Raw genomic sequence first — 12,110 nt, 5'->3', positions numbered from 1 at the left:
AACAAAAAAAAAGAAAAACTAAAGAAAGAAAACAAATTGTGTCCCAACCCACGTGGTTGTCGAAAAGATCGGTTTTTTAAGGTCAGCTACCCATTTCCATTAATACTATCTAAGATTGGAATTGTAATTGCAGCATTTGCAGACAAACCAAATCAATCATTCCTCGATCACTGGTTATTGTGCTACTTATACTCAGTCCTTACATTTCTACACATCAATTAAGACTCTCCAACAATTCTAACTCCACTTATAGAGTTATTCTGTAAAGTGGAGCTATTTCATGCGGCTTCGAGCGCTTCGGGGCGCTATTTTCTACAGCGAGTTCATCTGGAGCGCGCCAGCCTTGTGCACGCGCTGCATCTTCCGGACCGTTTTTTATGGCAATTAAGAAGAAGTGAACGGAATCACCCTCCTCCCCATAATCTACGATCTTACGATATAGGCAGAACCCACCTGAAACCCGCACCACCCCAGATTCGTGGGGTGATGCTTTTAAAGGATAATGACACTGGAGGGCAAAGACACTGACTTGATCATCGGCTGTTCCCCGCAAGTCGTTGTATAGGCCAATACACGTTCCAAAACCTCAATGACCACGAATTGCAGTATAACACGTTGGCGCATCTTAAGTGGATGAATACGCCAGTGACTTTATCTTTAATCCTTTAGGATCTGTGACTTAGGGTTAGGATAGTATACGTAACGAAAAAATGCTGGAGTTGGTGGTGTTCCATGTGCCTGACTAGACTAGAGTGCAAATGGTCAAGTGTTATTTCACGTATGCGATTTTTGCTAACATTACAACAACAACATTTGCTACATTATGAGCCATGGATGGACCATGTGCTCACTTTGTGATTGGACTGATATTGTAGAAGTCCGGAACGATTCATTGCACATTTTCAGAGAAAACTTTTATGTGTTCACAAGACAATATAAGCACTGTACATTTCAGTCATTAACAAATCCATCATTCTGCTGGCTTTCCGTTTTCAACCCATTCAGCCAGCAGAATGACAGCGTTCTGTACTTCATCATGAAATCGTTCGAATTTTTCGTTGTAATTGCGAAACCAAATAATTTTGGGGAGGTGGGGAGGGGCACAAATATTCTGACTTAGAAAGTAAGTATCGATATTAAACGTATCGGGTTTGTCAGTACTTACTGAAAACTTCTATTCTGATAGCATTATTTTCAAGCAAATCCTACAATTTTTCACCAAATAATCCTAATTTTACTGCATTTGGTTCGTCAGAACTTATTCAAAACATCTGAAATGCCCGATGAGCTCGTGAAATTTAACATAAGCCTTAAGTTAAAGTTGAGGCTACACAGGAAAAAGCAACTAATTACAACCGCTCAAGTGGAGTTAAGTTGCGAGTTTTCATAGCGATATTTGCCAATTACTTTCCCTTCTGTGCTTTGGTTAAAAGACTCCAACTTCGAAAATTTCCACTACTGCACAAGGCTGCCCTTGACAAAAGTTTTCAAATGTGTCTTTTCCTTGGATTTTTCTCATAACTGCATTACTAGTTGGGTGCCATAGGATTAAAATAGCCTTGTCGGATAAGTTTGATAATCTAGTCCTAGCCTTTGTAAGTTGAAGTCAACCCATACTTGCCTATCCAGTACCACACTCGGAGAATATACCCAACTAAATAAATGCAGTGTGCTTTTGATTAAAACAGTTCTCCCGCAATTGTCTCTCGTAATCCGGAAGAAGTCGTGCATAGTAACCTTCTGTTGCTTCGTGTCACTTGGCGACGCAACTTATTGTGGTACTACGTGGGTCAATATATCAATGTCTGATCTGTCGTGACGTCGTCGCGTCGCTCACTCGGTTGACATTCGTCGACTATGATCCAGAACTATTTCATTGTCCCAATTTTTTTTACCTTCTTTATTTTTTTAAATTTTTTTTGTGGTGTCTCTCAAAAAAGGCTTTTCAACCGGCTAAGTTACGACGTCAGGAGAAACAAACCTGATTATAGGCTCCTAGGCACACTATCATGTAATATTTGTCGTTTGACTTATCAAAAACAGTGAGTAGAGCTGGGTCATGATCATTTTCTTCCCTCTACTCGTTTGTGCTGTCGTTTCCTGAATTCTGAGTCGCGTATCTTGTCTTCTACTGCATCCGTTATGTTCCTGAGTCGAATTTCACCGAGAATTTATGGAGCGTCGAATATCGCGATGCGAAATGCTCGATGCCTACAGAACTCGCAAGTCGGGTAAGAGTTCAATATCCTTAGTGCTCTTGAATGCTGCGTTCACCGAGATGTTTCTCTTTAGATTCCTTTCGCAAGTAAATAGTTAGTCCAAAAGTCTTGACGTACATCTCGAGATGAGAACCATCAACATTTTTACAATCCGTTTTTGCAAACATAAAACACTGCTTCTCCGTAGAATTTTTTACCATGTACACCCAAAAGATTAGGGCATGATTAAGGCGCGTTTGCCACACCGCCCGATGTATATAAATGTTGGTATACAAATGAATTGTTATCTATTGAATCATCATCGATATAAATAATCGATAATAATTCAAACAGTAGAGTGGTGGACGTGAGCTGTGTATCACTTGCAGTACTTGTATTACTTCTCGTTGTTCGCCGATTTGCTCGAGTGGACGCCAGTAATGGTTCCATTTGTCCCGATGGAGGGCAAGTGTTGTCCAGTGGCTCCTCTTCTCACAAGGGAATCGAATAGCTGCTATAAGGAAATATGAACAAGGTAATATAAAAGAATCAAAGCAAACATGACATGACTTAATCGGCGGCCGGGTGGACTAATGCGGCTATCCGCATCTTCGCTGGGATGTGTCGTCCTTAGACATAGCCCATCCTTTTCGATTTCCGGCTAAAGCTCACATAGAATCATTCCATCCTTTTAAATGTGGAAGCAACTGTATCACTTGTCTCTCGTTATTCGTCGATTTGCTTCAGCGGGCAACAGTAATACTTCGGTTTGTCCCGAAAGGTTCCCAAATGGCTTTCCTTCTTGAGAAGGACTCGAAAAACATCATATCTTTCATCGAAGGACATTGTGAAGAAGTCTGACCACCATGTCGTTGGTGTTCCTGCGATTCTTTTGATATCGCGTCGCATCCCGTCGCTCACAGCTCTGGCCCAGCGAGGGATTTCATTCAAATGTCGTCTATCATTCTTTCAACTGAGCGTTCTCTACCTCTTATCGCATATTCTTTGTGCTTGCGAAACGCTCCAGTTCTTGAAGCATCGGTGAAGGCAGGAAGAACGGTAGTGTTGAAAATGTAATGTATGTTCTTAATTCTTTCATTATATCCTCAGTGCTCTTATATATGCTTATATTATCTTATATGCTCTCAAGCCGCTCGCTTCCTCCTGCCCTTCTCGGAGAACATTATTCGTTCATTATTTTAGTTCCCCAACCTAGAAATATAGCGGGGTTTTCGGTTATCCGTTCCATTGAGTGTGAATGAACATAAGAAACCCATCCGTTTCTCATTAATATCTGGTCCATGCTTAACTGAAGACCGATCTTTTCACACGTTCCATCAAATTCGACCACTATTAATGATGTGGTTAATTTCATTACAGTTCTCTTCACTGGGTGACTTCCACGTTCACGACAGAGAGGAGTGCTTCTGGAATTACGAGTTCTTACGGGTGCTCATACCCGCTATGTTTAATTCGGAGAACCTTTCTCTCTGGTTAGTCCAGTACAGGTAGTGGACTCCAATGCATAGTTCTGCGGACATTCCTCTGGCCAGTTAAGGCATTGGAGTAGCCAACAGAAGTCTTGAAGAAAGTAGAATCTTTTCTGCAGAACGTCTCCAAGCCTTATAGATCGACTTCTTCTTAGCTTGATGTTGGAGCCGAAGATTACTATAGTAAAAGATAACTTATAGATAGCTTAGCTTCGAACCACATTTCCTCATCCGCTGTCCGATTTGGATCGTGACTTGTTCAAAAGAGGCGATGCTCTTAGACATATTACTGCTGACGAGGACACTGACGGACCGCAAAATTCCTCTACTGTCCCAAGAGTAGTTCTTCTCCAGTGTCATTTACGGTTTTTAGAAGGTGGCGCCATCTCATCTCGGTCTGCCCGGAGTCGAGCATGAGCAGGGATTTTGTTTTGCTGTGTCTTGATTGACTCATAATATCCTTGTATTTGTCATTCTATATCATTCTTCACCTGCGTCTCGAAGAAGGCACAAGATCTTTATTGGTCCGCGACTAGCCGTTATTCATCACCTGGGACCTGGGGAAAGGCCACGTGGTCTCGCTACTGTTACTACGACACTTCTAATGACGGAGTGCTTTGAACGGGTGTTTCCTTTATGTTTTCTACAAAAACCCCCTTGTTTAAATAAAGATAATCCTTCGTTTTCTCTCCTTGGAAGGTTCTTACGTACCTCTCAAGACCTGGACGCATCAGTATACGACAATATAAGACATACTATTCATCGCTTTGCATGTGTCTAAATTCAGCAACCTTTCATCAATGTAGTGTTTGAGATGGATTCGATGAGAAAAGCGAGGAACCATTGCCGTACCACATCACATCATTGAAAAACACCTCCCTTTTCAGGAGACGACGATGGGCATCCACTCACCCTGTATCTAACGATGATCTCAACAAGTTGATTGCGAAAGGTACTCTTTGAACACTCAGACTCCATTTTTGTGTTTGGGGATTTGGTTACATGGCTTTGTAAGGTCTTCATTATTGGGAATTCGGGGATATTGCATTGAAACGTAGATGACGCTAATAAACATAGCAGCTGGCAGAGTTCGCTTAAGCTAAGAGTAATATAGATTCTCGAAGATTATTCCAGAAATCCTTCCACAGACAGACAACTGGAAAGGAACCGAGAAATTTTTGCGCTCTGTCGTGGACGTAAGTACTTAGGAACTCCACCAGAAATCCTCTTAAACTTTTACCCTGATTCAGATCCTCATAAAATATATTCGTGAAGAAAATGTACATGAAAGCAAAGTCATCGACTTTCATCATCCGGCCGAAATGTTCAAACTTATCGACCTTAAGATCCCGGACAAACCACAAAATTTGCAAACTATTCTTAAGGTATTCACCTCTTTTCCAGAAGGAATTCAAAGGTGCAAACTGATTCCCTTTTGCATCTCTGATTGCTGATCAGAGTTTGCTAATTGGTTCTAATAATTGTATGAACGAGTTCAATATACGATACTTCTAAGGCTATTTCCGAGTTATCTTCGCTTATTTTCGATGTAATCGATGTGATTCGAATCCTACCACATTTTCTCAAGAATGGTTTTGTATAATACGAGGATTTTCATTTGTTCCTTTTCTATCAAGAAAGTATTATTGCTTTCTCTCCCTTTCTACTAAAAAAAAAACAGTGTAGTGGGTCTCATGGGATTTGTTGAATCGCTATGAAGTTCCACCAAGCTGGATAGGAGAAAGAGAGCGGATTTAAGAGCATATAAAAGAGCATCCAGTGAAGAAGCATAAGAACATCCTGCATACCTATTGAACACTACCGTTATTGCTACTCGACGTAAGTTTCAGAAACTTAAAGGCATCACCCTACGAACCTGGAGTGGTACGGATTTTTGGTGGCGTATACGTATACGGGATCGCAGATTATGGAAAGAAGGGTGATTCCGTCCATTTCTTCCTAATTGCCGTAGAAAACGACCCGGAAGATACGGCTTCGGGCGTTCTGGCGCACTATTTTCTACAAGGAGTTCGACTGGAGCGCGGCAGCCTTGTGCACTCGCCGCATCTTCGAAACGGACGGAATCACCCTTCTTTCCATAATCTACGATCCCGTATACGAATACTCCACCTGAAATCCACACCACCTCAGATTTGTGGGGTGATGCCTTTAAGTGTTTCTAAACGGGAAGAATTGCAATTAGAGTCATAGAACGCTTGATTGAAAGGGTGTGCTAGTAGTTTTCCGCTTTGGACCACTGATAGAAGGGAATCGAGGTTCATCCTATGTCATCAGAGTCATCTGCCGCGTGCCAAAGAAAATAAAATTGAGAATCGATTTGAACATGGATTAGGGGAAGAGGAGCTGAGCTACGCTCATTTCCATCAACCATAACACGAACTCTACGTTCTCCCTGGGGATTTGGTCTCACATCAATTTCGTGATACGCTGTCTTTAAAGACGTCTCAAATTCCTAACCGTGTTGTTGTTCCTAACCGTTCTGAGCTAAAACAAAGGCTGTACAGCATTATTCGAAAAAGTATTTACTACAGATATGTAATGGAGTCTTCTGAGGTCTTGTTATTATTTCTTGGAGCGTTTCTAATCGAGTCCTACCGTTGCTGACTATTTTAAGTTTAACTACTTTTAACTATTCATCCACTAACTTCTAATTTTTTTCTTTGGATAACAAAAGCAAAAAAAGAAGAATTGAGACCTTAGGACAGAAGCCCCATTGGCTTCCACACAATTTTATTGGAAACTACTGACAAAAAACCTGATTCCTTCAGGCTTGCGAAGAGACGTTGCGTTATGGAGTGCGTACAGGACATCCGAGATTTTTCAATCAGGTAACAAAAACATCAGTAAAACCTTATCTATCCCAAAACAAACAGTGTCCTGTGATGTCATCAGCCTTTTTTTCGAACAATTCTTCTAATTTTTTAAAACTTCGCACTTATCTTCGAATCTGTCTTTACGTTTAAGATCTCATGTGGCTTGGATTTGGTATCGTTGGCCGGAGAATGGTTAACAGCGACGGTTAACACAAATATGTGAGTTCTGAGAAATTTGGAAAGAAATTAAAACGAAAGAGGATTAAAAACAGCGATATGTGTAATTTGATGTACTCTGATAACTTGGAGAAACTTTTTCATAACCGAAGAAAAGTAGACGATGGACGAGGGACGAAATGCTGATGATTGCTTAATCTATTGTAGCTCTTAAGTTAACGCATAGATGATGGGCGTCTTTTTCAGATTTAAAAAGAGCGCCAAAATTATATGCTCGAATAAGTGCTAGATTCAATTTATTTTGATTACGTTTTTTATTTCGCTCAGAACGTCAATATTGTTTTTTTTTAAAATGTCGATTCAATAGATTTGAGTGACTTCTGTAGACGGGATGTACCACAATCCAAACCAACACTTCATCCACTCGGTTCTGAATCAATACCCTGGTTTTCTATGAGGACTAAGAACTAATACATTAGCTGACCTTGTTATTGTATAGAGTGTACATATTTATGAATTTCAAACAATTCTGAAACGAAGTCGAGTGAAAGCGTTGACGCATCCCGAACTGACTGATCAACAACGCTAAACACAACGCATTATTTGTTTTTATCCACTATTTTTCAGGTTTACCTACGAAATCTCTCCAGTGTTTATTCTGATGGAGAACGCAGTGATGAGACGAATGTGGGAAACTATTGGTTGGGATCCTAACACATCCGACGGGGTTTTTGCACCTGGTAAGAAAACGCCATTCGGCTATGATTGAGAGAACTGATGGTTGCCAGATTTTTGGCCGAGGCATTTTAAAAAATTTTAATTAAAGTTGTCATTTTTAGGCGGAGCCATATCAAACCTCTATGCATTCATACTCGCCAGACACAATCTCTTCCCTAACGGCAAACAAGAGGGCCTCAAAGAGTTGCCTAAACTTTGTGCCTTTACTAGTGAAGATGTCTGTGATTGATCTACGACGAACCAATGCTATTTGTTCGATCATCTTGTTACTGATGGATGGATATTTCCAGAGCCATTACTCAATCAAACGTGCCTCTGCAATTTGTGGAATTGGAACCAACTACTGCTATCCTATTCGCACTGACAGCGCTGGAAAGATGATACCGGAAGAGTTGGAGAAGAAAATAATGGAGGCCAAAAAAGAAGGTATGCCGTAAAATATCGTAACGTAATAAGAGCACGTAGTCGAGCGTAAGCATAGTGGAGAAGCGGACATCGAACAAGCCACTTCGCTATATAATAGTTCCTTTCTCATAGAAAGAGTACAGCGTTAGCGAACTGAAAAAAACTAGTCAGTTGGATCAGTTATTTCTTGACTGGATGAGTAAATAAATTCTAAATAAGTTCCAAGTTCGACCTTCTTTGAATCTTGGCATCGTAGAGTTTGATTGTGTACTACTTTCTTAAGCTGAACCAAGATTGTTATTGATCTTTATTCTGGCTAACGTTTCGGCGTCGTCGCCTTCTTCAGAGCCTGGAAAAATCAAAGACACGTGTAATCTACTCTCTTAAACGCCTTGTCATCCCACAAGATATGATTTAGCAAACAGATTATTTAAAAGCAACGTCAGAAAAGCAGACCAGCGCTCACCTTGATAGCCACGAAATCGTGATGTTAGCGGACCACCAGTTGTGAGAGAAATTCTAAATATATACTATGGATGAAAGGAATGAGCCATTGAACTACAGATACCAATTTCAAAGCAGTATACTGCAAAATTGGCGATGTTTGGATCCTCCTACGAAAAGATAGGACTGAGAGTGCAGGTCACGAGTGTGAGCGCAACCATGCTCAATTTTTCCCGGCTGTCCTGAAAAAACTACATTGAAAATGGGATTGCCTTGTCAATTATACTTCCCTGCGAGGCGCCTGACGACGTGTCCCGTATGCGAGCGCAAGCATACGCGACGCCTCCGCGTACTGGAGGACAGTTGGTGGACTGCTGATGCTCTCTCTTCGGCACAATGGGAAACGCGTACGCTCGCATATCCCATTTATACTCGTGATCTAAACCTGTAAGTGATAAAGGTCATCAATCCCTATGGGGACGCGACTACGCATCTTCAATTCGGAATCGTTTGAGGATTACGAACGCATTTGTAGCCTGACGGCTTGGGAAGACGAGCCGATGTGTCAAGCCAGTTTTTGTATCCTCCCAGACAAGTCTAGTAAAAATTTGTCGTTTTGTTAGCCACTACGGCGGATTCAAACCTAATCAAATCAATCAAATTCAAATAACCCATCGATCGTGCAAATGCAGCGGAACCTCTTACCGACTGCGCTACACTCGTCCTATACACCCCTAACCATATCCTTTCGTGGAGAGAATCAGTTTTGTGGTATGCTGCCTTTAAAAGGTAAAGGATAGACATTGAATGGCTTTGATCAATCCGCTTAGAATACGTCAACACGTTTGACTTTAATTCGACTGTGCACTCCTGCGAGAGCAGGATTCCACTGCGCCCACACAATGAATACTCATACCAAGGAATTACACTTTGAGATCTCTTTTGATGTCAGGGTCCTCTGTGAGTGAGTTAATTTGATTGAATACCAGAGAAGATTTCCCCTGATTTTTTTAGGACTCACCCCAATGTTCGTCTGTTGCACAGCTGGAACTACAGTCTACGGAGCGTTTGATCCGATCGAGAAAGTAGCAGACATCTGTGAACGCCATAACGTTTGGCTCCACGTTGACGTGAGTTCTTCCGTTGCCGCCGCATGGGACGTCGTCGTCGTCACCAGGTCACCGTTTTTTTCTTTCTTTCAGGCAGCTTGGGGAGGTGGCCTAATGCTGTCACCCGAACATCGCCACAAATTGGCTGGTGTCCATCGAGCTAACAGTGTCACATGGAATCCTCATAAATTGATGGGTGCCTTACTGCAATGTTCGGCTTGCCTGGTCAGAAAAGATGTAAGATCAAGTTTTCGGTCATGATATTTTAGCTGTCAAATCCTCAATAGGGATTGACAAATATTTTCAGGGTCTTCTCATGCAATGTAATAAAATGACAGCTGACTATCTGTTTATGCAAGATAAATTTTATGATGTCACCTACGACACCGGTGACAAGGTGATTCAATGTGGGAGACATAACGACGTGTTTAAGTTGTGGTTAATGTGGAAGAGTAAGGTAAGCTGTTCTGTAAGGACCTCATTGAAAGAGAACAACCTCCACATACGTGCTTTCTTGTTTTTTATTTCTTGTATACTAACATTAATATTTCTACGCATAAAATTCCCCAAGCGAAATTCTGAACGACTGCGTCTTTTTATATGTGATCTAAATTTTGTATATTTCTCTCTTAAGGGAATGGAAGGCTACAGGGATCAAGTGAACTATCTTATGGATCTTGCCGCTTATTTCACAAAGAGAATCAAGGAAACGGAAGGATATGAGCTAGTACTTGATTCGGTGTGTACTCAGGGTCTCTACAAACTTTCACACTTCAACACCGCCCGTGGTCTGTCACTGATGTATGTTTTTAGCCTGAGTTCCTGAACATCTGTTTCTGGTATGTGCCAAAGAAGTTACGAAACTTGAGTCCAGAAGAGAGAAAAGAGAAATTGGGGAAGGTAAGATTACATGAGTTGAATAATTCGCTTAATCAGAAGAGGCGATAGGAAGGGGAGCCGACTACCCGATAAATCAAGTTGGTGTTTTTCTCCTCCTAAAGCAGTCCGGTACCGATTTAACGCTCCCAAAAGGATGAAAGGCCTGGTTGGCATTAGGGCGGTTTTGGACCATCGATCGATCGTGCAAACACAGCGGAACGTCTTACTGACTGCTCTACACCAATCCTCTGAAGCAGAATATAAATATAGAATAAAAAGTTTGGAACGATTGTACAAAATAAGAAAGCAACAACTGTTCCACGAACTTATGAACGTGTGCGCAGCCTTACTTATGAGGGTAAGCCGATGTGTCAAGTCAGTGTTTATCCTCTATGAGTATGGTGCCTATGTATCGACGCCGAAAAAATGAAAGCCTTGGCTAGCTCTGGGCGATATCGACCTATCGTGCAGTCACAGGCGGACATCTTGCCGACTGCGCTACACCCGCCCCTTTAGAGAGATATCAAGAGAAAGTTGTGGTAAAAAAAGTGCTGTCTACTGTAATGACATATAAAAAACGTAACCTGTAGCTAATTTGAATGCACCAGGTAGAAATTTAGGATGGAGGTCTGTATCTAAGGAGACATGGATAGTTGTCTGATTTTGTTGTTGTTTTATTTTCGTTCATTTTTTTGTTTTTATCATTTATCCGTGCATAATTATGAGGACGGAGGATAAAAACACTGACTTGACACATTGGCTAGCCACCGGAAGTCATTGTATGGGCCATTTACACGTTCGAAAACATCAGACGATTCTAATTTGAAGTGAACGCATTGGCGCATCCGAAGCGGATTGATTAACGCCAGAAACTTTAAAATTGACTTTAATTATGAGGAAAGGGCGGATGTGGCGCAGCCGGCAAGAGGTCCACTGTGACCGCACAGCCGGTGGTTCGAAACCGCCCTGGTGCCACCCATTTCTTTCATCCTTCTGGATTTGATGGATTGGTGCCAGACTTGACTGTTTGACACATCGGCTAGCCCTCCCAAGTCATTGTATAGGCTGAAGACGCGTTCGCAAACCTCGATCTTAACAATTCCAAATTGAAGTAAACGCGTTGGCGAATCCCAACTTTATTGATTAATGTCAGACGCTCTATCTCTTTGTGAAGTTGTTGTCGTAAAATGTGACCCTCGGTCTTCAATTCAGATCTTATTATATCATGAAACTGACGATGGAGGGCGAACAATCAATGTGCTGCCGACGCTTCCTCTCCTGTTCGCTTGCATCCGTTTCCGGATAAGGACCGTTACTAAGTGCCTCGTAGGAAAATCCGAGCGAAAACACTGTTCTCAACGGCGTTTTTCATCAACATTAGCGGGAATCGACCATGATGGCACTCATAATCGTAATCTACACCCCTAACCACATCTCATCGAGATCCGGACATGGACAATTTCGTGGGAAGGCAATGATATAGAGAAACAGATTTTTATGGTTGTCATCAAAAAGTTAAAATTGACAATTGAAATGATGTCTCAGGTTGCACCGGCGATCAAGGGAAAGATGATGGAGCGCGGTTCAACGATGGTAGCATATCAACCTCGTCATGGAACACCAAACTTCTTCCGGTTGATCATTTCCAATCAAGCGATCAAGCGAGAGGATCTTGATTTCCTCATCAAAGAAATTGTAGATATTGGAGAGTCTCTGTAATCTTGCATAAATGTAAATAGACGTTTTTCGTCCATAGTCTTACTGTGCACATTTGTACCATCAAATGCAGCATTTTTCCATCGTACTGTAGGTGGTCACTTACTCTCTGAGTACTCG

General features: G+C 41.6%; 1 protein-coding gene across 1 annotated transcript; it reads left to right on the top strand.

The window, feature by feature from the left end:
• Positions 1–2,142: 2,142 nt before the first annotated feature.
• On the top strand, positions 2,143–11,993 carry RB195_009305 (uncharacterized protein; the record flags this gene model as incomplete). Its single annotated transcript, XM_064189805.1, has 15 exons — positions 2,143–2,231; positions 4,576–4,640; positions 4,823–4,884; positions 4,939–5,073; positions 6,478–6,537; positions 6,674–6,741; positions 7,327–7,439; positions 7,539–7,654; positions 7,728–7,863; positions 9,301–9,416; positions 9,489–9,632; positions 9,703–9,852; positions 10,030–10,134; positions 10,209–10,295; positions 11,820–11,993. 15 exons carry the CDS (start codon positions 2,143–2,145, stop codon positions 11,991–11,993), a joined length of 1,620 nt encoding a protein of 539 aa, XP_064047388.1.
• Between the last annotated feature and the right edge of the window lie 117 nt (positions 11,994–12,110).

This window comes from Necator americanus, chromosome III, assembly GCF_031761385.1.
Source record: "Necator americanus strain Aroian chromosome III, whole genome shotgun sequence".
NCBI classification, from domain to species: domain Eukaryota; kingdom Metazoa; phylum Nematoda; class Chromadorea; order Rhabditida; family Ancylostomatidae; genus Necator; species Necator americanus.
This window is presented reverse-complemented; position numbering and strand designations above follow the sequence as displayed.